The sequence below is a fragment of the Spermophilus citellus genome (genome assembly GCF_964194105.1).
Source record: "Spermophilus citellus genome assembly, chromosome: 6".
Lineage (NCBI taxonomy): Eukaryota > Metazoa > Chordata > Mammalia > Rodentia > Sciuridae > Spermophilus > Spermophilus citellus.
The window spans coordinates 157,804,428-157,831,608 of record NC_138187.1 but is presented as its reverse complement, the minus strand read 5'-3'; the positions used below and the strand labels follow the sequence as shown (position 1 = coordinate 157,831,608).

Here is a 27,181-nt window from a genome sequence, read left to right as displayed (position 1 = left end):
TTAATATTCAGTGGCTTGTTTCCCTAGAAAATGGAAGCCTCTTACCCCTGTTTTAAATGAGGTCCTACCATTATTAATGACAACGGAGAGTGGCTGGAATGGGGAGAGTGGTGGGATGTCCTTTTTTGGTTCTAAATCTTTTCTAAATCTTTCAAAAAAGAAATCGACAGCCCCAAAAACCTGGTGACCAATCGAGTGACAGAGAACACCATTACCATCTCCTGGGACCCTGTGCGAGCCACCATTGACAGGTACATGGTGCGCTACACCTCAGCTGATGGAGAGACCAGGGAGGTTCCAGTGGGGAAGGAGAAGAGCAGCACCGTCCTGACGGGCCTGAAGCCAGGTGTGGAGTACACCATCCAGGTGTGGGCCCAGAAGGGGGCCCGGGAGAGCAGGAAGGCCAACACCAAGGCCCTGACAGGTATTCGAGGGACCAGCCAAGGGAACCCTTCACACTTATCAAGACTGGGTGGGGAGGGGTTCAGGAAGTGAGCTTGATTTACTTGAGGACCTTCTTCAAGGCTGTTTCCTATTTACATTTTTGACATGATATTCTGACATGACCATCCAGAGAAGATGTAGAGCCCGTGGTGGGATAGTTGTCCAAAACATGGCTGCCCTAGCCACATACTCTCAGCCCAGCTGTTGGACTCTCTGGCCCTTGGTATCAGAACTGGATGGGCCTCAACTCCAGGTAGAGGAGGAGAGGCAGGGACCTCAGTCTGTCTCTTCCAGGGTGGGGGCCATGGTGAGGCGTCTTCCTGCCTGCCATATCCAGTTGCTCACCCAGGGTGCTGGGCTGTGTGTGTTTGTGTGGGTGAGGGTCTCTAGGCTTGGCTGAGCATCATGGAATCAGGCCGCAGTAGGAGCTGGAGGTCTGTGGTCATTCAGGCAGGTTGGGCAAGGTCTGTTCATACCCTTTATGGTCAAGTGCACCAACTGGGGCCTCTGGAGTTAGAAGTGCCCTAAGTTCCTTCATGATTTTAATTTTATTAAAAATCAGCCAGTATTTTTAACCCTCGAGTGAATATGTGCTTTTAGCAAAAGTTTTCAAACTAAAGAAATCTATGTAAAAAACCAAACCAAACCACCTCTTCTTTCCACCCCAGACTCCCCACACCTGTGTGCTCTCCAGAGTGAGCAGTAAACAGGGTCTCTGTCCCTGCCTTCTCCTTCTTTCCCTCCATTTCTCTCTTGTCTCCCCCATTCCTTTCATGGTCTCTTCCTTCTTCATCTTCTCTTTACCTCACTTTTCCCATTTGTAAAGAATGAAATTTTCATCTTTCTATTTCATAGAAATGTGAAAGTAACCAAGACAGACATCTCAAGTCCCTGACCAGGGGACTAGTGGCTGTCGAAGAGGTGGCAGGAACAAGGTTAAAATGTTTAAATAGTTACAATTTTGTAAGCAAATTCAATTTTTCCGTGTGATGGATAGAATAAGATCCATGCCAGATGTTATGTTTTAGAAAATCAAACAAAGCTGATATTACAGAAACTCAAAATTTGTCAAAACAACCTAATTCAAAACAACAGCTGTTTGTCTGATTTCTATTAAAATACTGCAATTCTGTTCTCTGCTGAAATGCTACTGGGTAGAAAATAGCCCAGAGACATCTTTTTGGGAACTTCTAAATTAAAATTGCCTTCAATGATGAAGTTTCTTCAAAATGGAAATTTCCATTCATGTCTTATTTAGTTAAAAAAAAATTTTTTTTTGAAGAACTGTCTGACCAGTTATTATGGTGGTGACTAGTACTTTTTCTGAGCTTCATGCACATGCCCATGCCCGCGCACTCCCCCTGGTGTTTGGTAGGGAAGTACACGTGAGGAAAACTGCTTATTCTACCCCTCCCCAGGCCTCCATCGCTCCCTTCATTTTTCTCTATGTAAGTCCTGTCTTGTCCCACTTCTTTCTGTGCTGGGTCTGCATTACCAGCAGACACCAATGTATGCCACACCCGTGGGTATTTAAGAAATGTAACTTTGTATTTCCATCGTGGAAATCATCTCTCCATGGAACTTAATTTTTATCATAATCCCGGTTATGCTTCATGGTGAGCACACCAGAGTTGTGCCTCTGAAGCAGTCCTGGTTCCTGTGTGGGGGCCCTCCTAGGTCTGTGGCTGTCTCCTGGCTCCACATCACCCTAAGAGCACTGCTGTCTCCAAGAACTCATTCTCCCCTGCGCTGCTCATCTCCACTGCTTTATGGGAATGTGCTGGGGAGGCGGGGGCCCAGATTCCCTCCCTTTGGGACCCATCCAGCACCCTATTTCTTAATCTTCTTGTCCTCAGTGGGTCTGTACTTTTGGAAACAGAGGACAGGAAGGCCTTTTGGTAAGGAAAAACTTACCCTGGAAGGAAGAGAAATGGGAGGATATGTAGGGAGAAAATGTAAACCCATAGTTCAGAAATGGCCTTGCCTCAGCTGTACCTTAGTAACGATAATTACCTGACTTTTTATTTTACAGAAATTGACCCTCCCAAAAACCTCCGTCCATTTGGGGTAACACATTCTGGTGGGGTGTTGACCTGGATGCCTCCCTCTGCTCAGATCGATGGCTACATCCTGACCTACCAGTTCCCAAATGGCTCAGTGAAGGTACTGGATAGTCCCTGTCTTTTCCCTTAGTGTCCTGTCTCCACAGCCTCTGTGTGGAGGTGCTGACTGGGCAGATCACCTCGATTGCTGGCTGGCTGGCAACATGCTAATCATGCCGTGGGTCCTCATCCATCACAGGCTGTGTATACCAAGCAGCTAAACACAGTCATTTGTGAACACTGGTCTCAGTGTTAGGTCTAAGCTCTGTGCCTGCTCCTAGCTGACCACTGTGCATTTGCTGGTGGCACATCTACCCTGTGTTATTTATTTTTATAACCAGTGAGGTTATAAAATGTGAGGTCTGCGAGGGCAGGGAATCATTGTCCATTTTCTTTATAGCTATATCTAAAGTGCTTAGGATAATGCTTAGCACATGGTAGGTGCTCAATAAAAATATATTGAATGCATTGATTAATCCTTATTTAAGGGTTGTATCTACCCTTGAATCTGAAGGCCAACAAATTTTCAAAACTTGTCCTTCTCTCTCCTTGGTAAGGTAGAAAGAAAGGCAGAAAAAAAAGGAAGGCATTTTGACTTATTCGTTATTACAATGAATGCTTCTGACAGTCCTGCTAGGAGAGGTAGCCCTGTGCTTGTAGAGGGAATAAGATGGGAAATACCAGCTACTTCTGTGTCCACAGGTACAATGGCCAGTTTCACTCCCTTTTAAATACCTCCTCGGCCTATCCTTGTCAGCAAATTGCTGCTAGTGGTGGCTGTGGTCAGTGCCCTGGTGGGTGTCTGAAGAAGAAGTCCTTGGGGTCTGGCAGTGCTGGAGGAGTGGCGGTGCCTGGCTCTCAGCCTGTATTCCCAGTAATGCTGAATCTCCGTGGCAGGGCCCTCAGAGAGGTGGCTGGGACCCACTGGGCTTCTGGGCTGCCACTGAGCCCTAGGAGAGCTTCTGTCAGTAGCACCAAGGAAAGCTTCGACATCCAGCATGCTGGGGCCATAACCGCATCACTGACCACCCGCTTCTCCTTTGCTTGGTAGGAGGTGCAGCTCCGAAGGGACGACCAGAGGTTGGAGTTGCAAGGCCTGGAGCAGGGCACCACCTACCCTGTGTCCTTGGTTGCCTTTAAGGGTGATCACCGGAGCAGGAGCGTCTCCACCCCCCTCTCCACAGGTGACGAGAATCCTGGCCTCTGAATGGCAGTGCCGTAGAGGACAGGCTACTGCTGGAATGAACAAGTGCTTGCAGAGTTCCGGATTTCTTGGGGCATGGGGCAATGCAAACGGAGTTACGGATTTCAAATAAATCCATCCCACAGTGGAGACAGTAAAGTCAGAGTGAAAGGGAGTTATTTTGTGGGAGAATTAGATTGGGGGAGAAAGTGATGTGAACTTGGCCTTAAAATGTCTTTGCAGAGTTTGATGAAAGCAGAGTAAGTGAGGAAAATAAAATGTGTATGAAGAGTTGGAAGAAGCAAAATAGCAGAAGGTTATGAACTGATTCCCCAACAAAATAGCTTGCCTTACGGACGGGGAAAAGCCCCTCCCTTGCCCTTCTCACCACACTGTCCCTCTGCTCGCCTTCCAGTCGATGCCCGTTTCCCACACCCCTCGGACTGCAGCCAGGTGCAGCAGAACAGCAACGCTGCCAGTGGTCTCTACACCATCTACATAAATGGCGATGCCAGCCGGCCCTTGGAGGTGTACTGTGACATGGACACGGACGGAGGCGGCTGGATTGTGAGTCCTGCAGAGCCTGGGAACTCTGTGGAACACCGACTGCCTTCCTAGGGAGCTGGTCACAGCTGCTCACGCGGTGTTTGGGGCTCTAGTTCATTTTTATCCAGGGGACAGAGGAGCTTTGGGGACTTGCAGCTGCTTTGAGAGTGATCCCAACCCACTGTAAGGACAGAGCTTTGTACTGCCTACCTGTCATAGAGCAGGCTTGGTGAAATGGGGCTGCTGAGCATGTGGCTTGTGTGCATCACTTATGTTCCTAGACGTTTGTAAACATGACCCTGTCCCAACAGCTTTAGAGTAAGTGGGAGGATTATTATACCTGTTTTACAGACAGGGAAAGTGAAGTCCACAGAGAAAAACACCTTGACTGAGTCACTCAAGTCAACGACAAAGTCATTATTATATATATATAACTCCAGCCTCCTTACTCATTCGTTTCTATTATATTATATTTTATATTATATAGTATTATATATTATGTTATATTAGTTATATTATATATATATAACTCCAGCCTCCTTACTCATTTGTTTTTCCCAATGGGTCACCTCAGGCCATTCAAGATGGAAACACATGGCCTCTCTGGGGACTCAGTCCTCAGGATGACAGAGCCTCTTGTCTAGGTGCTGCCACCTTGGCTCCACAGGACAGAAACAAGGCCTTTGGGGATTTGATTTGAAAGACTAAGACCTGAAAGGGGGAAGCTTGGACAGAGTTCTAGTATTTTCTCTTCTTTGAGGAGGTTTTCTTTTCTTGAACCATTGTCCACTTAAACCACACAGTCTCTCCTTTGATTCCACGCCTGATCAGTCATATGAAGGTGGTGATCTGATCCTTCTGTCTCCCTCCCCACTCCTCCCAGTGTCTGAACCCATAGAAGCTCTCACTGCCTCACCCAGCACGCGACCTTTGCCTGCTGTGCACTGGCAACCCACTGTGGAAACGGAAAGTGCCATCTCCTAGTGCCCAAGCTATATTCATTTACACATTTGCTCAGGGGCCTGGGAAACCAAAGACACTTGAGCATCCATGGCTGAAATGGGACCATCCGAGGAGCGGCATCAAGAAAACTCACTGTCTGCACAGGGGCTTTTGACAGCTGAAAAGCCGTCATTGGATAGGATGGGAATTTTGGATGGGGAGAATTCCCGATTGATCCCTAGAGTATCAGAGCAGAATGCAAAGAGGGAAGTCTTCCACCTGGCCAGCGCCCCCTGCACCTGCTGCTGTTCATCGGCACTGGTGTGACTCCGGGCCCTCCAACCCTTCCAGCCTGAAGCCCGTTTGCTGCCACTGTGCTTGTAATTGACCATTGGCAGGTTGTGCCGCCTAGTGTGGCTTTCGAAAGCCAAACCCACATAGGAAAGAAGACATCTGTCTAGGATGACTTTAGAATGAGCTCTGTCAGTCTGGCTGCCTGGGAAACTTGCAAACTATTGCACAGTGTTTATTGAGGACCTACTGTGTGTCAGGCACTGTTTTGTGCACTCAAGATCTAGTAGTGAACAAATCAGACTAAAAGCCCCCCCCCCCTCGAGAAGCCTGCTTTCTACCTTCTGTGCAAAAGACCCTAACACAGCACAGAGTCGGTTCCAGACATCCTGAGACCACCCTTCATCCTCACCAACACCAGTCCCCCAGTCCCTCTCAAGTCAAGTTCTCTGTCCCCTGGAGGTGAACCGCATAAGCCAGGACCCTGCAGGGTTCACTGCAAAGCCACATGCTCCAGAAAACATGTGGAATCCCAAAAAGTTCTCCACATAGTTTACTGACAATTTTCACTTTGGGGGTTCTGGAGTCTTCTGTCACTGAAGGCTGATCTAGAGAACATTTCTTCTTTTGAGCCTTTAGAAGGTTTTTAAGAAAATTCTCCATCCTGGGTGGCGGGACCCCACTTTGAAGAACAGGCTGGAAGAACACTGCCCTAGGGCACCTGGGGCAGCTGGTGGGAGGCTGTAAGGAACCCTGGGACTGCTGAAATGTTTCCATCTTGGAAGTCTCAGGGACTGAATCAGAGGCTCTTTCCAAGGCATTTAAATGCAATTTTGATTTTTTTTCTTCCTGGTTTAGTCATTTAGGATATTAAGTTCTTGAGTGTAATGCCTGCTTTGGCGCATAGAGCCAGACACAAAGAGATTCTTCTCCCTGAGACTGGTTCGCTAAGGGGCTCTTGTTATTCCCAAATAGTTCATTATGAAGTGTCTTGGTGTCAGAAAGGGAATGGACTAGATTCTGAGTGGCTCAATTAATGCTGCCTGATCAAGGTGTATAAATGACCCCTGGGAGTCAATTCACTCGAAGCTGATTTAATACAATGCAAACAAGCATTTATTGAGATATAATAATATTATTATGTATATGTACCAGATTCTGAGTTCAATGTGTTATGACTGTGATTAATGACCTTTGCTTGAAGCCCTGATTTTAACCCATGACAGACGGGGCTATCGGCGTCTTGATCTGACAGTTTAGGAAAATATTAACCAACTTGCCCGAGGATGTGGTTTAATCTAAACAATGGTCTAAACAATGAGTCAGGAACACCAGAATCAGATTCCCTGGCCATGCTGTAGAATTATAAAAAAAAAAAAAAAATCAGGGTGAGTGTGGATACTAGGCTCATGAGTAAGAGGTGGAGACTAGAGGCCTCTGTGATGCACCTGTCCTCAGAGGGCAGGCTTGGCTCTGAGCCTGACCTTGTGCAAGGTGACACTGGTACAGAGCTGGAGCCTTCTGAGAAGCTGAGGCAGCATAAAGACCCCTTCTTTAAACCCAATTCCTGTGACCAAGTCAGAAGGATTTCAGACGTGCCTTATAGGCATGAGTTTACTGAAGGGATAGGAAAAGGAAAGGGGACACTCTCAAAGGAGAGAATAGGTCCTCTCAGAGAGGAGAAGGACAGTGTGCCTCTCCTGCACTCCAGTTTTATTGGGGATCTCAGAGAAAAGTTTTCAGAGATCCCACCCAGGTTACCTCTCGACTTTTGACTGACAGCAGGGTGACATTGGACTTTCAAGACCCTACTGCCTTGGCAACTCTAGGTCACTTTGGCCCATGCTGTCTGGTTCTAAATGACTTCTTAACCAAACATTCTTACAGATTTAGGGTTAGGAGGAACTAGCCTTCTCTTCCAGAATCTGGTCTATGAAAGGGTCACAAAAGTCTCTTCCTTCAAAGTATGGGTTCCTCTTATCAACATTATTTCCTGCCTGCATTTCCTTGCAGATATCAGGTAGTTTGCTGAGGAATGCGACATATCCTGTCCACTTAGGCTAGGCAAGGCTGCAGGCAAATTGCTTTTTGGCCAAGAAAGCATGTGGGGGTCAGCACAGTGGGCCTATCTTATAGGATTATTCTCTTAACCTTGTGTTCCCACCATCCTCATCTGTCTGTCCCCTAACAACATGATGCACGGGGAAGCAAACATCAGTACCACTTCCGCCCTAGGCCTCCCCTGACTGTGATACAGGAAGAGCCCGGGGGGGGGGGGGGGGGGGGGGTTGGCACTGGTACCTTGCCAGGAAGCAAACCTTCCGTGTCTTCAGAAGTGCTCTGTGGGAAATAGACTCGGTAGAGTGGGTGTTTCCAACCTTTTTGATTTAAGATGAGGTTTTGGGTGAGTGTGTATGTGTTACCCTTACTTCAGCCACTAAATTACTAGCTGTGTGATACTGGCTACTTGCTTCTCTGGACTTTCACAGCTGTAAAATGGCATCATAAATTCTTGCTCCAGGTCTGACACTCAGCAGATAGATGCTCGATGAGTTTTATTATGTGAGCCAGCGAATGAGCAAAGAATGAAGGAAGCTAAGGAAGGAGCAGGACAATTCTAACAAAGGGACACTTGAGAAAAGGGGAACAACACCAAGAGGCCAATGCTGCCTGTGATTGTTGGCTGTGACCATTCCTAAATTCTGTTCCGCTCTTTCTCATTTATAGGACATGTTTGTAGGGCATCTAGAAATCTTCCCAGCAACTCTGTGTGGTGGACTCTTCTTTCCCACTCTGTCCCTGTTTTTCAACGGGCTGCCCAGGGTCAGGAACAGAAAGGCTGACTCCCCACACCTTGCCAGGATGTGGCCGTGGCTGCCTCAGAGCTGGGACTCCCCTTCACTGTGGGTGCTTCATTCAGCACCTCCTGGGCCAGCTACCTGGACGGGAGCTTCAGCATGACTGTAGCATCACTACCCCCACCCCGATCCTTCCCAGAGAAAAATGTAAAGGCCACACAGCTATTGGAAGGTTTGCCTAACCAAATTCAGGATAATGTGTTTTCTTTGGAAATATGAGCTGTAAAGCCTGGGTTGGGATTTCATTTGAATGGACACAAAGGAAAGTAAGTGGAGAGGAAGATGCGGTTCCAGCCCCTGGCTCTCCAGGTCGGTGGAATTATATGGATTATCAATTCCAATAGTGCACACAGATGTATTTTGGTTTAGGTACTCTTCTAGTTTATTTCAGATAAAATAACTCAATTTACTCTGACAGGAACTACCCTACATTCCTTCTCCAGATAGAGGAAGTTTTGTAAAGAAAGCAGCCCACCTGTGAGATAATGCCTCACTCCATCTCCATTTCCTCACTCACTCTCAGCCCATTCCAGCTTGGCACCCTGCACTCCCCCATCTCTTGTCAAAAGCCTTGGCTTTAAAGTCACTGGTGATTTCTGTCTCTGAATTCTAGGGACAGGTTTGGTTCCATTTCCTATACCTCTCATGGTTTGACACTCTGGACCGTGTTTCTCATTGTGGCTTTTGTGACTCCACATTTTTCTGCTTTTCTTTCTACATTTCCCTCTCCTTAATGAACACACCCTTCCCCAGGGCTGTCAGATCCATTGCTGGTTCCTTCCTGAGCAGTCTCATCCTTTCCCATGACTTCCTATTCTTCCTGTGTCTTCTTCCTCTTCTTCCTGTGTCTTCTTCCTCTTCTTCCTGTGTCTTCTTCCTGTGTTCATTAGGATGGAGTGGGTCATGCTGTGAAGACAAACCAGCCCCAGGTTCCAGGTGGCACGGAAGCTTTTTGGCTCTGGTGTGAAGCCATTTCTAAGTGGTGACTCAGGATTCAGGCTGCTTTCATCTTGTGGTTCTGTGGTTTCAACATGTGGCCTTTGCCACCACACTTGGCAATGGAAGAGAACACGGAGAGCCCCATCTGCTCTCCTGTGCTCCCATTTACAGCCTTTTGGCTAGTAATAGTCACATGGTCCAACTTACCTGCCAGGGGAGCTAGGGAAGGAGCTCTTTATGGGTTCCTGGTAAGAGGAAAGTGAATCAGGATTTGGTGAACTCCTAGTGTTCCCAGACGCACACCTGCCTTCGACATCCAGCCTAGCTTCTCCTTAGAACTCAGCCCTTGCAAGAACTCATTCACCAGGAAACCTGAAAATAACTCATACCATGACCTCTCAGAGCCTGGCCTCTCTCAGAATCCTGCATCTAAGAAAACGCTCAGTGAATAGTCACCAGGCTCTGCAAACCCAAACTCAGTAAGACTCATTCTTGCTTCTCTCCTATTGCAGTTCCACATTCTGTCAATCCTCACATCTGCCAATTTGATCTTCTGGGCACTTCTGTCTATCCTTAGGGCAGCCTCCTGTCAAGTACTCCACACTGGCCTCCTAACTCAACCTCTCTCGTCCACTTTTCCATTCTCTATGCTGCAACCAGACAGGTCTGAGCAGGATGGATGTATGAACAGTTCACTTCCTGCTTAAGACCCTTCAACAATCCACAGCTTGTCCACTGGGCCAACGTCTTCAGCCATGCTTATTGAAGCCCCACTAGTGTCTACCTTGCCCGCCTTTCCAGCTGCCTTTCCTGTCCCTTCCTAATAAGCTCCAGAGCCCCAACAACCTGGCCTCCAGTTCTCCTGCCCGATACCCTTACCCATCCTGTGCCTCTCAGCTGCTTCCCTGTTGGGGCACTTTCCTGGCCTCTTGATCGCTCTCTCACAGTCCTATTGCATCTTCTTTCATAGCCTTATCATTGTTTTAATTGCATGTTTATTTGCTGGATTATCTAATCCACATCTATTTCATTTACTGGGCTGCTGGGTCCATGAGGGCAGGGAGCATTTCTGGCTTACCTGTTTCACCTATCATCTTGCATGGTGCCAACTACATGCTTAATAAATATTTGAGTGAACGTCTCCCCCCCAAAAAAATACTAAATACTTGCTATGTTAGGAATCAAGTGAACTAAAAATAATTTTTCCAACTATTTAAAGGAGGGAGGGCAGACAACTGATGTGCTCCAATTAAGTTGAACAGATATTGAAGGTTACAGATCAGAGCCAGCAAAGGTCTGGAATGTTCTGCCCTACAGAGCCTACCTCTAGTAACTATATCACCAGTCCCTAGTTCTTTTGTGCTCTATAATTGAGGGTAGAAACCTTCTGTAGTAGGTGCCCCACATTTGAGCACCCAGCATACTTCTTGTATGTAAACAACACTTGTTAATATGGTGGACAAATACCATGAATCAACTGATACATAGATGAAAATTCTTTCTAAAATATACGCAAAGAGGAGCTCCTGGGGGGAGTCTGTGTATGTTCTGGTTCACAGTCCCTTCTTGTCTGCCTGCACCACCTTGGAAATATAAACATCATTTCCCTTCTACTCAGTTGTCTGTTAGCATGTCCAGGTGGAGCACCTATTTCCTGTTTCCCTTCTCAGGTCTTCCAGAGACGGAACACTGGGCAACTGGATTTCTTCAAGCGTTGGCGGAGCTACGTGGAAGGCTTTGGGGACCCCATGAAGGAGTTCTGGCTTGGTCGGTTCTCTGAGCATTGGGAGGGTGGGGGTGGCAGAGGGGTCACTTCCCCTTTGACAAGCAGGTCAGGCAGCTCAAGGATGCCCACTACACTCAGGGAGAGGTCCAAGTGACAGGGACACTGTGCCCCTGTGCCGTGGCAGTGGAGAGAGGCAGGAATGCCCCGGGGGGGTTGTGCTGTGTCTGAGCTCTGCAGGGTCAGCCGAGCCTGGACTTCTTACAGACCCCATAGTGGAGAAGGGGTCAATGGACTGGGGTCCTGGGCTTTGACTGGGAGACATTCTGTTGTCCCTGAAATTCTGCGAGGGATGCCGAGGGTGGTGGATGTTGTTTCCCCTCTTCTGCTGTCTTCTGGAGCAGATGTTCAAAGAGAGTGAAATAGCCAAACATCCAGTGGGAAATGTGAAATTTTGAAGTCAGAGCCGGACATTGAGCATCTGGTAGAGTAGGTGGTATTTGTGGTTGGATTGGGGCAGATCTCTTCAGGGATCAGAACGTGTTGCTCTGTTTTTCCACTTGGTGAGATTAACGATTGATAAACAGAGCTGCTTCTCCTTTAGAGAGATGGAGACTATTGTGGATTAATTCCATGATCACTCTGCTCCGCTCATGGTGCCTTCCATAGAAGTCATTGGCATGCCTGTGCCAAAGAAATAGTAGAGTCAGAAAATTAAAGAGAAAGTGTTGGGAAGGCTTCTTGTTAGCAGAGAAGGTAAAGGCTAAAGTGAATTTTGGCTCTGAAAGTCTCAGATGCAAATGGCGAGGTCTCACGCATAGGGTAGGCTGGTTACTAGAATTCCATCCCATGTCTCTAGGACTTGAAAAACTGCACAATCTCACCACGGGCACCCCCACCCGGTACGAGGTGCGAGTGGACTTGCAGACCGTCAACGAATCCGCTTATGCCGTGTATGATTTCTTTCAAGTGGCCTCCAGCAAGGAGCGCTACAAGCTGACAGTTGGGAAATACAGAGGCACAGCAGGTAAGAAAGGGGGTTTTCTGACTGCGGCCCTCGCTCTGGGTTGTTCAAGGGTGGTGTGCCCTGTGGTGGGTCTGCAGAGTGGAGTACTGTGTGGAGCTGAATTGACCTTGTTGACAGCTGAGGCCCGCTCCCTGGAGCTGGCGGGGGGTGGGGGGCACGCTTGTGCCTCTCCCTCCTCTTGGACTGTCCGAATTCAGGCTGTGGTAACTCAGTGGATGAAGTTAGCCTCTGAGTGATTTCATGGTGCTCTCAGTCTTTCATCAGCCTCAGCAGTATTTTGGGGTCCTCTCTTCACAGCAGGGTGTGTGTGTGTGGGGGGGGTATTTTATCATAGCAAAAAATTGACTCAACCAATAAGAAGCACAGGTCTCATTAACTTGAAGCTGCTGTGACAGGCAGGGTGAGCAGAGCTGCTGACCGCGGGCAGTCTTCATCCCGCCCCGCTCGCTGCACTGCCAGTCAATGGTGTGTTCAGTTGCAAAGGCCAAGGATTCAACTGAGCAATGCAACTGAAATGCTGGATTACACCAGTAAATGTTTTATTTAAGAGGGGGAGGTGTGGTTATTGTTTCAATATTAATACTTAAACATCTACATTTGTGGGTTTTAAACAATGTGAATCTGTCCTTTGACTTTGGAGTGTTCCCGACTTTGGCGTAACTGGGTGGGCTGCTGTACAGGAGAGCATGGAGTGCACATGTATACAGAGGGAAAAGCGAAAGGCAGTATTTGCAGAATGAGCCAAGAGGCAAGGGGAGTAAGGAGCTAAGGAGAGGGATGCTGAGGACCCGAGTGACTGGAGGAAGCTTCTGGCTGGACAGGGACTGGAGGCAGGTCTGCAGGAAGGGCTGAGCATAGGTGGGAGGTGGGCAGGGCCTGTTCAGTGAGGGCAAGGATGGAACTGGGGCCAGGGAAGTTGGTACAGTCTTGAAGCCTTGCAGGACTTCTCAAAGCTGCCTACTTGAGGCCCCCCCATGGCAGATGACTTTGAACAGAACTCTGGAGTGTCTGGGGCCATGGTCAGGAGTGGTCAACTGCTAATGCAGAATTTCTTTGAGAATTATAATTTCGTTTTTTCTAACAATAATTTGTATTTTGCTTTTCCTTTCGTGGAGTCTAGCACAGAGCCTGGCTCAGCATATGTAAATGAGTGTTAAACACAAAATATTGCAGGAATTTTCTGTATAATCTTATGGATATTTAATATCTCACAGAGTAGCTCCTGAGGCTTTGGAGGTTCCACAGGAGTTAGTGAAGGGCGGGTTTGGTGATGTGGCAGGAGTGGGCATCTATCCAGGTGCAAGGAGTTTGGCTATAGACAGAGTTGTCTGCGTAGCCCAAGCAAGGGTAAGGGTGGGGGGAGAGTGAGCACAGACTGTCTCCAGGAAGGAGCAGTCCTTGAAAGCAAGGGCTTGCAGCTGTAAGAGGCTGCACTGCTCCGGATTCCTCCTCTTTCCTTGGTGGTCCCTGGTCTCTGTGGGCTTCAGAGAGGCTGCACTGTATCACTCCTGTGTGCTGTCAATCATGAAATTCAGGCATGGAGAAGAGGCAGTTCAGATACAATCAGGAAACACAGATGGACATGCATGTGGCTTTCAGGCATTTACAGGATGATTTAAATGGTCATGATAATTTAATAGTCAAATAATTTAAAAAATGCTGTTTTGTAGGACTAAACCCATGTTCCTCCACTCCCACCCTCCCTAAGTAAAGCCAGCCTGCATTCCTGATGCCTCTTCTCACCTCTCCCAACCTTGTGGTAGAACAGGGGACACACAGCCGTCTCCCTCACCCCTGGGCCTCCTCCAGCACAGAGCCAAACAGGCCGTCCGTCCCTCTTTCTTCCATTACCCTCTCCTCTGTTCTCGTCCCTACCCACCAGCTAGCCTCAGACTTTCCTTCTCAGGCTAACAGGTCCCATGTCCACAGGCTCCATCTGGGGCACCTCCAGGCAGGGTAGAAGCTGGGTGCAGTCCCTATGCCCTGCACCTCTCCCTGGAGCTCAGTCACTGACTTCCTGGTTCACTCAGACCCGTCCTCCCAGGCTGTCCCTTCTCCTTTGCTCCATCGTTAAAATCTGCCTTTTCTGGGTCTGTTTAACATAACCCAGGAAATGAACTGATGCGAGTAGAAAGCGAGGGGAAGGAAGTAGCCACATTCCGGAGTTAACCTGGTTCCCCTCGCAGGTCCTCTACTTGCATGGGTTCCGGGGTAATTCCTGCCCTCAGGTTGTTCAGGCCACAGTGCCAGTCAGCAGAGGACGTGCTTTTTAATAGGAAGCCTTGGGGACTTCAGATCACATGGCACTTAGACAGCCATCTAGTCTTAAACTCAGAGCTGCAGTGGTGGGGCTCTGGTTTTCCTTACATATGCTGATTGGTCCAGGAGGAGGGCATTAAAACTTAGGAAGCTTCTGGCCACTCACATCCTAATGAACACCATTTGAGGACAGGTGTTCAAGTGGAAGGTGAACATTTTGATATCTCCCTGCCCTTCCTGCTCTCCCAGCTTCTAAAAAGCTCAGATATCATAAAAGCTCTAATTAGAAGTGAGCTCTGTGCCACCCTGGAGAAAATGTGTGGTTTAAGGCTATTCCCCGCCTCAGACTACCCAGGTGGGTCCTAATTTTTGACTTTATGGGAGTCACATTGGAAAGTCAATTATTCCTTCATGAAGCGAACTCCAGCCAGGCGATAGGGTGCAAATTTTGTTTCTGATTCTAAGGATTGGAGTGGGGTGGGGAGGCTACAAGGTGAGCTCTCCCTTCAAGATGCTGTTCATCCTCTTAGAGATGATAATGGAAATATAAAAATGTGAAAAATGGTGCCGAATGATTTCTGTGGGCCACCCAATTACTGACAGCTGATTTCATATCCCACCTGCATGAGGCTCCATTGTGCTCAGGTGCTCAGGGGATGTGTCCACCCCCAGGGCACTTGGAGCCAATGACCTGGGATCTCTGCCTCCCGCTTAGTAGGTTGGGGCCAGGGATGCCACAAATTGATGGTGAGGATTTTTTTTTCCTACAAATGACAGTGGCTTCCTTGTTTTGAAGCAGATTTTCAAAAGCTAGTACTTGAGGAAGAGGAAAAAAATCAATAAATACATGGACAAAAGGGAAAGCTCGAAACCGCACCTCTTCTCTTCGCCTACCGCACATCCCAGGATAGGAGACTTTCCAGGTCCAAACACAAGGCAGGGGACGGGAGGCTAATGGATTCTCCTGGTCTGAGATGGTAGCTTCCTGGGTCAACTTTCTTGTCCCCTGAAGTGCTGGAGGAGAGAGTGACATTTTGATGAGGTGAATGATGACCATATCAGTGGCCCCGCCTCGAACTTGGGTCCCGTTGTTCTGAGGTGGGCCTTTGTCCCTCATCAGTGTTTCATCCTCAACCTCAGTGGGAAGGAGGGAGGGCATCTGAGCCCCACTGGCTTGATGACTTGATGTCACTCAGGGACATAAGCTTCTTAATGGAACCCGATGACCAGAGCAAGTTATTTTCTGTTTTGTGAGTATACTCACTGTCGACACTCTGAATGGTAGGATGGCCTCAGAAAACATTCATCTGCAGAAAACAACCGCAAAAAAGTAAAAAAAAAAAAAAAAAATCCTTCCACACCCAGACTGAAACCTGCTTCACCTTTCTTCATCCCAGTGCCCAGGGTTAGATAACCATGAACATGTCTTTCAGAAAGCTTCTGCCTGAATTTTTAGAAAACAGCTCTGGGAACGTTCACGCAACTTAGGTCAACTATGCTCACTAAAAGAATGTGAGCTGAGGGGCTTGCGTGTTGTTTCCAGCTGTAGTAAACTACCTGGGAGAACCCTGGAGGGAGGGGGAAGTGCCTTTCATTGATTGGAGACGATGGGGGCAGAGCCATTTTGCTGGGTTGAAGTGGAGTGGCCTCTCTGGCCACTTGCTCCTCCTGCCTTGGCTGGGTGAGGCATAAAAGAGCGGCTGTTCAGCTCACAGAGGTGGAGGGGAAACCAGGACCTTCCCTTTGCACAAAGTGTTACCAACTTTTTTATTTAAAAAAATTTTTTTTTTTTCGGTACTGGAGATGGAACCCAGGACCTGGTGCTTGCCAAACACGTGCTCCATCACCAAGCTGAACCCCCAGGCCCTACCAATTCTTTATGAACACTCACCCCAGCTAAGCTTTTTGAGCAAGGACTTCCTCATTTTTTATATTCCCAGAGCCTGGCATGGTGCTCATCCATAGCAGGTGTCCAGTAAATGTCCTTGACTAGGTAGGTGAATGCAGGAAACTGTAATCTGCATCAGAAACATCTAAGGGCTAGTCGAAGCACAGATGGCAGGAGCCCACCCCATAATCGGTTTCTGGTTCTTTAGGGCTGGGCGAAGCCTGTAGGGCTTTCAGAGACAGCTTGCTCTTGCTAGAGCATTCGAAGCCCTGTCTTGGAATCTAGGAGTCATCGTGAACTGGTCTCTCAGAAAGAACACTGGTCTTAGAATCTGAGGAACTGGGGTTGGGTCCCAGCTCTGCCATTTGTGGACTCGGGACTTTAAAATTCCCTAGAGTCTAACCTCTGTGGGTTTATTTCCTCACGGGACCAAGAGCTGCCCTGCCCACCTTGCAGGCCCGTGAGAGTTAAACGGGAACATGTGTGTGAAGCTGCTCATGAACTCAGATTCAATGCAATTGTAGGCATCGTTGTTGCTGGAACAGAACTTGATGAAGCTTGAGTGTGATATGGGACTCTGTTGCCTTTTATGAGCTGAGAAAGAAGTGAACTTATAAAGATGACAAGTCCCATAGGGAAAGACAGCTAAGATCATAGAGGCAGGGCCCAGATGGGATGTAAAGAAGTACGGAATTGTACACACGACGGGCTCCAGGTTCAGGGGTGTGTGCGTACATCAGTGAGGCTCTTCCCTAGCAGTGGCGTTACTAGGCTTTACGGGAGGTTAGGTTTTGACCAATGAAGGGCAGACTTGCCATGAAAGGTGGATTGGCTTGATTTAAAAGTGGAGGGTGCCTGGTGGGGACAGTGGAATCTGAGATTGTGTCTAGGGGACAGCCAAGTGACAAGACTGTCACTTGGAGGAGTAAGTCACCTCCCTGTGGTAGGAAGCAGGATGTTAGGTTGGAGAGAGTGAAAATGGGTGTTTGGGCTTCCGGGGGGGGGGGGGGGGGCTGGCGGGCGAGAAGCCAGAGAGAAGATGAGGAGAGGCCTGGGGTGGCAGCAACAGGGGAGGGGGGGTGCGAGGAGCTGAGGAGAAAGGGTGGTAAAGGGCATGAGGGGCTTGTTGGACATGGTGCGGGGGTTCAGCACAGCAGAGATGAAAGGACAGAGTGGTCATCTCGTGTGAGGGGTGGCTGGCAGCTTCCATGTGAAAATGTCGAGGCTGTTGGAGAAACAAGCCTGGAATTGGGGTGACAGGCCAGGAAAGAGGACCTGTTCACTCATGTTCTGCTCCCATTATGGCTGTTTTCAGAGAGTGGTGACCATCGTGACATGTAAGTGACTGGGTCCATGGGCACTTTCCTGGGAATGCCTTGATCATCCCCTTATGGCTCTGCCTCCCTGCTCTTCTCTCCTGCAGGGGACGCTCTTACTTACCACAATGGATGGAAATTTACAACTTTTGACAGGGACAATGATATCGCCCTCAGCAACTGTGCCCTGACCCATCATGGTGGATGGTGGTACAAGAACTGCCACTTGGCCAACCCCAATGGCAAATACGGGGAGACCAAGCACAGTGAGGTATGTGAGAGGCAAACATCTCTCTGTTCCAGCTCTGTCCACATCGGCTCCCCAAAGGGCACCCTGCTCCCTGGTCTGGGGGCTCCTCTCTCTCCAAGACTTCCAGTCAGGACAGAAAAGCTTCTCCTCTAGGCTTCAGGCCTTGAGGTCACGTCCCTCCCTGCCCTCTGCATTCCAGGGCTTCCAGTTTCCCATCTGTGTTAGCCAGCTTTTTATAGCTGTGACCTAAGTACCTGACAAGGACAACTTAGAGGAGAAAAAGTTTATCTTGGCTCAGGGTTTCAGAGGTTCAGTCCATGGTGGGCCAACTGCGTGGCTCTGGGCCCAAGGTGAGGCAGAACATCATGGCAGAGGGTGTAGTGGAGGAGCTCTGCTCTGCTCCTGGGGGCCAGGAAGCAGCAAGAGACAGAGGGGAAAGGGCCAGAGGGAAGATGAGCCCTTCCAGGGCACGGCCCCAGTGACCCTCCTCCTTCAGTCATACCCCACCTGTCTGCAGTTATCACCCAGTGATCCACTCAAACTAGGATGGACTGACCAGGTTATAGCTCTCATAGTCTAATCGTTTACCTCTGAATATTCCTCATGTAAAAATCGTAACACAGCCCAGGTCCTGACCCTCCCCTTCAGGAAGCCACCTTTCCCCAGAACGCACTCCATTCCAATGTTACTACATCTCAAGTCCAGGTACATTTTTATCCCTTTGATCCTAACTAGGCTGAGGAGACTCCCAATCCTTATGTAGTTTTTCAAAGGGAAGAATAAATTTGCCCCCCCCCCAGGGAAGCCAAGGAGGGTGGGCCCATCAATCATGGTGGCAGCATGTGGGCTGACTCAGAGAAACTTGCCATCAGAGATCAGATATTTGAACCGAGCAGCCAGCATGCCCTAAACCATCCCCATATTTGCTAATAAAAGACATTCATCTGGTTAATGTGCCTTTCACAGTCTGCAAGGCATTTAGCTTCTTGTTTATTATTTACCTCACAAATTAAAATACATAAAATCGGTCACTTGGGCTCTTTATTGGCCAGGTTGCAAGGTTATTAAGTGAATTAAATATTATTGTGCTCACCAGTCAAAAGACATAAAATGAAATTTAGTTTTCAGCGGGTTATTTGTTACCCCAGAGCTAATATCTAAACAGTCTAAATTGAAAATGATTTTACACAATTGGCCTATTAATATGTTTATTTTTTGCCTTTAATTTTCTGGAAGGGGAAAGAGTGAGGCCAAGCTAATTTGCTCATTGCTGGCCAGGTGGACCCCGTGTTATTTTGGGGGCCTCTGGCCTCATCCACATCCTGGACTCACATCCCATCCTCCCAGCACAGAGGCTGCAGGAATCTGTCCCCTCAGGCTCTCTAACCCCAGCTGCCCAGCAGAGGGTGCCTTCCCATCTGACTCTCACCTCCCCAGAATCAGAGGGGCCACCTTGTCTCCTCTCTCCCCTGGAGAGAGAGAAGGAGGGAGGGAGAGAGGAATTTCACTGGATACAGAGGACTGCTTGGTACTGTACCCTCCCCTGCCCTCCTTCCGGATGCCTCTTCTTGATGTTGGCCTTCTTCTTAGGGGGTGAACTGGGAGCCCTGGAAAGGACATGAGTTCTCCATTCCTTACGTGGAGTTGAAAATCCGCCCCCATGGCTACAGCAGAGGGCGTTTCTCTGGCAGAAAGAAGCGGACACTGACAGGAAAGACAAGAGCCTTCTGATGGCCAGTTGCAGCGGTCTTCGCAGGAAGCCACCAGCTGGGGTTGGGGCTGTGTAGGCTTGGGCTGGTGGTTAGTGGGGATGGGGGCACGGAAGTCTGAGGGTTGCTCAGGGCCTCTAGTTTCTGAGATTGATGGGTAACCCAGAACAAATGGGTCCCCCACTTCAAATCACAGCAGTTCCACCCCTGTCACCTGCATTTTCTCCCAACTACCCCCAGGGGACCCGAGAATCCTCAATATTGTAGTTGCACAGTACGTGTGAGTGGGAAAGGGTGTTGGAACTCACGGATTTTCAGCCCACTTTTGATAATACGTATACTGCATGAGGGTGAAAAGATGAATCACCTAGTATCTCACCCATCGGAAATCTCTAGAAATGGGTGTGTATATATACACATATTTAAAGCTCTGCTACTACAAATCTTTCTGGAAAAAAGCATCACAGAGAGGTTCCGACTCCCCAGGGGTCAGGGCTGAGGCAGCCCGGCAGGCATTTGTTGTTCTTCCTGGGTTTTGAGAGAAAGTGCAGCTCTTACCCACTTTATACTGCTGGTGTTATGGGGCACAGGAAGGGGAAGGGCCAATGCACTCACATTTAGCTGAGCTCTGACGGGGCTCCGGCTTGCTGGGAACCGAAGCTCCCATTTTACTGCTATCTTTAACTGACCCCTTTCCATCCATTTGCATAATCACTTGCATAGATCTGCATATGTTGTAAATAAATTCTCACTCATTTCAACTTTAAATGATTTGACTCTCTTAATAACTACTTCCACCCAGGACTCTTCCTGGACTCCCCTTTGTGCCCATGTGGCCCTCAGCCTCGCGCTTCCCTGGCTCCCCTCCCTGCTGGACCCTGGGTTTTCCCAGGTTCCCCAGCCCCATGAGGCTCACTGCTTGACTGGACAGAGTCAGATTCTTCTTGCTTGTTTCCTATCATCCTGGAAGTTTTCTGTAGCTAAGTCAGTGGCCATTGAAGTAACTTAAATTCCTATTCAAGAAGAAATAAACCACTTGATCAAAAATAAATTTCGCTTTGTGTGTGTTTTTTTTTCCCAGAATAAGTGCACTTGAACGCTAAACTTAACCTAAGTGCAAGTGAAGGCGCAATTGGCACATTATGATGGAATTTGGTTGACTGTGCTGTCTTCCTGTGTGATGGCAAATGATGGCATTTGCAATGCAGAAGCACATGAGTGGGAAGGAAGTGTATGTCCTAAAAGCTACAGTGTCCCATCAGGGCAGGTGTAGGTGACTGCCTGGGCTTCTCCAGGTGTTGACCTCTGGGTGAACGTCACACCATATTCCTGAGACTGTCTTTGCCAACCTTCCAAGTTGGCAGTTTTCCTGTTTCTGTCCCACTCCCTCCCCAGATGGACACACTGAACAATGCCATAGTAACCCTAGATCTAATAATGAGTGGTCTGCGTGAGGTATGGTCTTCATGTTGGGGCTGATCAGTTCATTGACTCAGGAACCTATGAAGAGTTCGCTGGCTTGGTACCAGGCAGCCTGTTGGACACTGGGGGAAAAGGGTGAGCAAGCCCAACGCTGGCCTGGTGCTCACAAAGCCGTCATTCACTCATTCATTCACCTATTCATTCAACAGACATGTGATGTACCGGGTTCCTTCTGAAGCACTGGACCTAGCTGTGTGAACAAGACATTTGCTTATATGTTCTGTTCTATATATTCTAGTGCTTATATACTAGAGGTCAAGACCAGCAATAAATAGCAAATAAATTATGCTCATAGTCTAGTGGTGGAGACTGACAATGAAGAATAAGTATCTAATTTCAAGAGTGATAAATGCTGCAGGAGAAAAAGAGTAGGATTAAGAGATGGAGGTGATGAACTCAAAAAGCTAAGCACCAAAAAACCCAAATAACCCAATCAATAAATGGGCCAAAGACCTGAACAGTCACTTCTGAGAAGATGATATACAATCAATCAACAAATCCATGAAAAAATGTTCATCATCACTAGCAATCAGAAAAATGCAAATTAAAACCACTCTACGATTTCATCTCACTCCAGTCAGAATGGCAGCTATTATGCTTACAAACAACAGTAAGTGATGGTGAGGATGTGGGGAAAAAGGCACACTCATACACTGCTGGTGGGACTGCAAATTTGTGCAGCCAGTATGGAAAGCAGTAAGTAGATTTCTTGGAAAATGGGGAATGGAACCACCATTTGACCCAGCTATCCCTCTTCTCTGTCTATACCCAAAGGACTTAAAAACACCATACTACAGGGACACAGCCACATCAATGTTCATAGCAGCACAATTCACAATAGCTAAACTGTGGAACCAACCCAGGTGCCCTTCAATAGATGAATGGATAAAAAAAAGTGGCATTTATACACAATGGAATATTACTCAGCAATAAAAGAGAATAAAATCATGGCATTAGCAGGTAAATGGATACAGTTGGAGAAGATAGCTAAGTGAAGTTAGCCAATCCAAAAAAACAAATGCTGAATGTTTTCTTTGATATAAGGAGGCTGATTCACAGCGGGATAGGGAGAAGGAACATGGGCTGAATGGAAGAGAGTAGATAGGGCAGAGGGGTGGGAGGGGAAGGGAGGTGGCATGGGGTTAGAAATGATGGTGGGATGTGATGGACATTATTATCGAAAGTCCATGTATGAAGACATGAATTGGTGTGAATATGCTTTGTATACAACCAGAGATATGAAAAATTGTGCTCTATATGTGTAATAAGAATTGTAATGCATTCTGCTGTCATATATTAAAAAAAAAAGAGAGAGAGAGATGGAGGTGGGGACGGGGTGGAGGAGGGTGCTGTGATGGGCTTTGAGGGGGAGCTTTTGCAGAGACATGCCAGGTTTCTTTCAGCCTTGGCCCAGCTTTGTTGGGCCCTGGACCTGAGCTCTTTTCCTTGCTTGTCTTAAAGGTCCTTCTGTACAGCTTCCCAGTTTCAAGTCATCTCTGGATTCCTCTGTGCTATGCTCTGCACCTGTGCATGAGGGTACTCAGCCCTGTGACTCAGAAGCCCTGGGCCCATCCCGGTAGGTCCAGGAGTTCCAGCAAAGACGTGCCTCCTAAAACAGCAGAATAGCTTCAATCCAGGCACTTCTCAGACCAGGGATGGTGGATGGTGACAATGCTCTTCAGTTTTTTTTTTTTAAAGAGAGAGAGAGAGAGAGAGAGAATTTTAATATTTATTTTTTAGTTCTCGGCGGACACAACATCTTTGTTGGTATGTGGTGCTGAGGATCGAACCCGGGCCGCACGCATGCCAGGCATGCGCGCTACCGCTTGAGCCACATCCCCAGCCCTGGTCTTCAGTTTTAACCTGCTTCTTAAACTTAAGCACTCATAAAACACGGACTGCTGCACCCAGTCCCTGGATGTTGTAAGTCAGTAGGTGTGGGGGGTTGGGGGCTCCTGCCAGATTGGTGACCACTCTGAGTAGCCCTGAACTGGATCTTTTTGCTGAAGGTCTTTTTGCTCTGGTGGGGTCTGATGGCAGTAGATTACAGGGTGCACACCCGTGCTCACTGAGCCAGGCTTTCTCCACCAGGGGCCACAGGGATCCTGTAGGAAACTGGAGTGGGTTAGTTAGTTCATATTCCTTTGCATGTAGGACCTATGCTGGCCCAAAGGAGGGGTGGGGTGGAGAACTCAGCTGACCATCAAGAGTTCCACTGGGGCAGGGAAGGAAGTCTGGGAAGCTCGTTCCAAAAGGTGTTTATCTGGCTCTGGGAGGCATTCCACCCCTGACCCTTCACGTGTGCCTGACCTCTTTTGATGTGGCAAGCTCCTGAAGCTCCTGCTCTGGTGGCTGAATATGGGCCAGGATCTGAGCCATCAAGGTTGTGAAGCTCATGGGAAGCAATGTCTACCCCTTAGTGCAAACCAGAGCACACAGCAGCTCACGTGGAAGGTTTGGACCGCAGGCCAGGCCAAGGTAGGGACAGGACAGTAGTCATGCAAGCGTTTGGCGGAGTTCCCTGAGTGTGGCCTGCCCCGTACAGGACACAGGATGAGCAGAACCACCATTGCTCTAGAGCAGCTGGCAGGGCTGTGGGAAGACAGTGTGGCAACAAACTAGGACAGTGGCAGCATGGGGACCGCGAGTCACCAGGGCCATGGTGAGCAGAGCAGGGCCACCAATCCCACCATGGGTGCTCGAGAAATCTTTGCGGTGATGCGTCAGCATTAGTTCTGGAAGGATGGGTCTGAATCTTCCAGGGGAGGACACAGACACCCTGGGGTGCCAGGGCACCTAGCAGATGTGAAGAGCTTGGGAGCCAGTCTACAGGAGTGGGCCAGGATTCCCTGCCATGCCATCACGGTGGCCCTCAGCTGGCACTGCCCATCAGAGTCCACATGAGCTTTGATGTGCACAGAGACTCACTCCCCTCCAAAGACTCCATTTCAGTGGGTCTCAGGTGAGTCCTGTGCATCTGAGCTTTTCAAAGCTCCCCGGGGGATTCTAACATCCCACAGGGACCAGAGCTACTGCTCACATGAAAGCATTTGGACAGCGTAGAACTCTCAGAGGTTCCTAAACTCTGCAGTGACATGGTCAGGTTTTATTTTGAAAATATCATCAGTCTGAAGGCAGAATAGAGAATGGGGTGGTGGGATTTTTTTTTAAATATATTTTTAATTGAAACACGGTGATTGCACACATCTGAGGGGCTCAGTTTGAAATTTCAGTACACGTACATAATGTGTAATGATCAGATCCGGGTAATTGGCGCATCCATCGCCTCAGGCATTCCTCATTCTCTGTATTGGGAGCATTCACAACCCTTTCTACGAGCTATTTTGAAATATTCAATTGATTGTTGTCAATCACAGTTACTCGGCTGTGCCACAGAACATCAGAAGGCATCCAACTGCACCTGCCACCCATCTAACCATCCTCTTGGGGAGGGCTTGGGGAGGATGGAGAATCACGAGTTCAGGCAACGCGTAATGACTTCCTTGGCCTGCGACCGGGAAAGGGAGGGAGGGAGGGCGCAGGTGAAACAGATCTATGGAAGGAAAGTCAACAGGATTTAAGAGGAGGGGCCGTCCTCACCTGGCAGAGCTTGGAGTCGGATGCTGCTCACAGCTGCTTCCTCTGGGAAAGGGTCCTGAGTCTGTGTTAGTCAGATGAGATCAAGAGCTCTGTTTTTGAACTTGGAATTTTCAGGGATTCAAGGACTATTGCAGCTAGGAAGTGCTGAAGGAATTGTGACCAAGGAAGGAGAAGAACCAGGTGTGGGGTGTGAAAGGAAAATATGTACATGGGAGAAATGCAGATGCAGGAATAGCCAGGAGGGAGGAAAAACAGGAATGGCAAAGAGCTCTTGGCCAAGGGTAGTCAGTTACTGGAAAAGGTCCTCTACTAAACAAACTTCCAAGTCATGCTTTAATCCCTTCACCAGGGCAGGAGGACGTGCCTGTCCCTAGGAGCTGATCAGTACAGTTGGGGCCTGCAGCCTGGTGCCAGAGCCTTGCTATACTCATCCCGGCCAGGAGATGGCAGTGTTGTCTTACCAAGAGCCTCTTGCCTTAGCATCTCTCTCCTCCATAATGCGGGAATCTGGGAGCTAGGGTTTCCCACTTCTCTTCCTTCTTGGGAAGTTGTATGGAGGCTCAACCAGGGTGGCTCATATCAACATCCACCTGCCCTTGGTGGTTGCTCAGGCAGTGTTGTTGCTGGACCAATTCACAAGTAGGTAAGAGGCGCTACCTTGAAGAGCTTGCCTATGAGACCTGGCCTCTGTTCCCAGACCTGGCGTACCAGGCTGAGCGGGGAGACAGGGCTGGAGGTTGTCAGCATGCAGGAAGGCAAGGGGCACTCCTGGAAGGGATTTCAAGCAGCTCCAAGTTTCCAAATGCTTCCCAAAGCCCTCTTTTTGGTTGTTTGCTTCCATGGGGGAAAGGTTTTTGGTTCTAATTCCAATGTTATCTAAAGAAGTTAGATTTCCATAAAGCCTGTTTATTCTATAAAATAGATGAACTGCAATGTAATTGTAAGAACAAAGCAGAAAACAGTAGTACTGCAGTAGTATTATAATTCCAATAAAAGAAGGAAATGAAATGAAAGCAGTGCTTTATTTTGGTGAGTAAGGACTATTAGGCTTAGAGACAGCTAAGGAGGCAGATGGGGCTTGCTGTGGAGCATCTGAAGGAGACATTTGGGCATGTCACAGGCTACGGCTGATTGCATTCAGTAATTTCTGACTCAAAGGAGGTGCTCCTAGAAGTCTGGAGGAAAGCAAATCAGCCTGGGCCAGGCCTGGTGTGTGGGTGCTCTGGGGCAAGAGCCTGAGACTCTGGTTTCCATTCCAGGCCAGATCAGTGGGCTTCCCTTCGGTGGGCCTCATTTTCTTCATTTATAAAGTGGATGTCAAATGAGGTAATGAAAGTGCTCTCTATGTATTGCAAACCCTCTGGAATGGTAAGATAGTAGGTTTTATGATTTCATTCAAAACTTTTGATTTTTGTGTTGCTTTTCTGTTTTCCTCCTTGCTAGGGGTATGTCTCTAGCCAGCTCTAAGGCTGTTCACAGGATCATATGGTTCATGAATGGAAGAAAGAGAAAGAGAAGAGTGAGACAGGGAAAGGTTAGTAAAAATCAGGGTGAATCCCCATCGCGTGGGGCCTGTCTGCACGGTTCTGTCCCGTGGAATTTGCTTTCTTCCTGAGAGTTGCTCCTCTTCTGACTCCTGGGACAGCTCTCTCATGACTTTTCCTCTATTCTTATTAACAACACCCAACCTTTACTGAGCACTTTCTATAAGCCAGGCCCTGTGCTAAATGCTTTGTAGGCATTATCTCATTTAAGCTTTTCACCCCTGGGAGACAGGGACTGCCATCAGCTCCACTTTGCAGTTAAGTCTTGACAGAAAGATGCAGAGGCCTGAAGGACATGACCAGTGGGAGCTGGAGCCAGCAGCAGGGTCAGACCACCCTCCTCCTGAGTCCTAGCCCACAGCACCTGTGACTCGACGGCTCAGATGGCTTCTGAATGGTCTCGTCAGCTGCCCCCTGCACCCCTATTCCAGAGTGTACCTTCCCAATGTCCACTGTGCAGACGGGCCCTCCTGGCCACCTCCTACCAGGCAGCCATTGGTGCTCCCGTGGTCTCCCGTCAGCCTGTCCTGACACCAGCCCTGGGGCATCCCTCTAAGGGAGCAGTGACCACACTGGATCAAGGTGGTCTCTTTGCTTGTCTGCCCCCTCAGTCAGGCTGTGAGCCCCTCTGGACAGCTTTGCACGTCTGGCACCCAGTGTGTGTGGCACGTAGTGGATGGCACAGACATCTATGGAACAGATGTCGTGAGAGGGGACTCAGTGCATGCAGGCCACCCTTCCTGAGTAAAGCACCACTTTATGGGGTTGTCCTCAAAGGTGTCTGAAAACTTCCCTCTGAAACTGTGGCAGAAACAGAAAGCTGGCTGAAGGGATCTCCACTCGGCCTGATAGTCCTGGGGGTTTTAATTTGGGAATCATGCTGAAGTCACAGGCAAGGCCCGCGCAGGGGTGCCCTGGTGAGTTGAGAGTGTGATGGCTGATGGTTCCGTGGGAACCCTGGGCACACCCAGGGGGCCTGGTGGAGGGGCTGGGGGCATCAGCGGTGGCTCCCTTCAGGGGTGCAGGGGCTGCTCCCTTCCTGGTGGTTTCTGGTCAACATCCCTAACTGCTCTGGAAA

At 48.6% G+C, this 27,181-nt stretch overlaps 1 protein-coding gene across 3 annotated transcripts in view; it reads left to right on the top strand.

Annotated features, from left to right (window-relative positions):
- The window catches only part of TNN (tenascin N), a 71,174-nt gene extending 50,652 nt beyond the window's left edge, over positions 1 to 20,522 (top strand). For all 3 annotated transcript variants that reach the window (XM_081297735.1, XM_081297736.1, XM_081297734.1), the window contains 8 exons: positions 161 to 424; positions 2,477 to 2,607; positions 3,598 to 3,730; positions 4,145 to 4,296; positions 10,976 to 11,072; positions 11,888 to 12,055; positions 17,626 to 17,789; positions 19,359 to 20,522. In XM_081297735.1, the coding sequence (XP_081153861.1) occupies positions 161 to 424; positions 2,477 to 2,607; positions 3,598 to 3,730; positions 4,145 to 4,296; positions 10,976 to 11,072; positions 11,888 to 12,055; positions 17,626 to 17,789; positions 19,359 to 19,499 (1,250 nt within the window). In that variant the 3' untranslated portion in view covers positions 19,500 to 20,522. The remainder of the gene's footprint in view (positions 1 to 160; positions 425 to 2,476; positions 2,608 to 3,597; positions 3,731 to 4,144; positions 4,297 to 10,975; positions 11,073 to 11,887; positions 12,056 to 17,625; positions 17,790 to 19,358) is intronic.
- Positions 20,523 to 27,181: the final 6,659 nt, after the last annotated feature.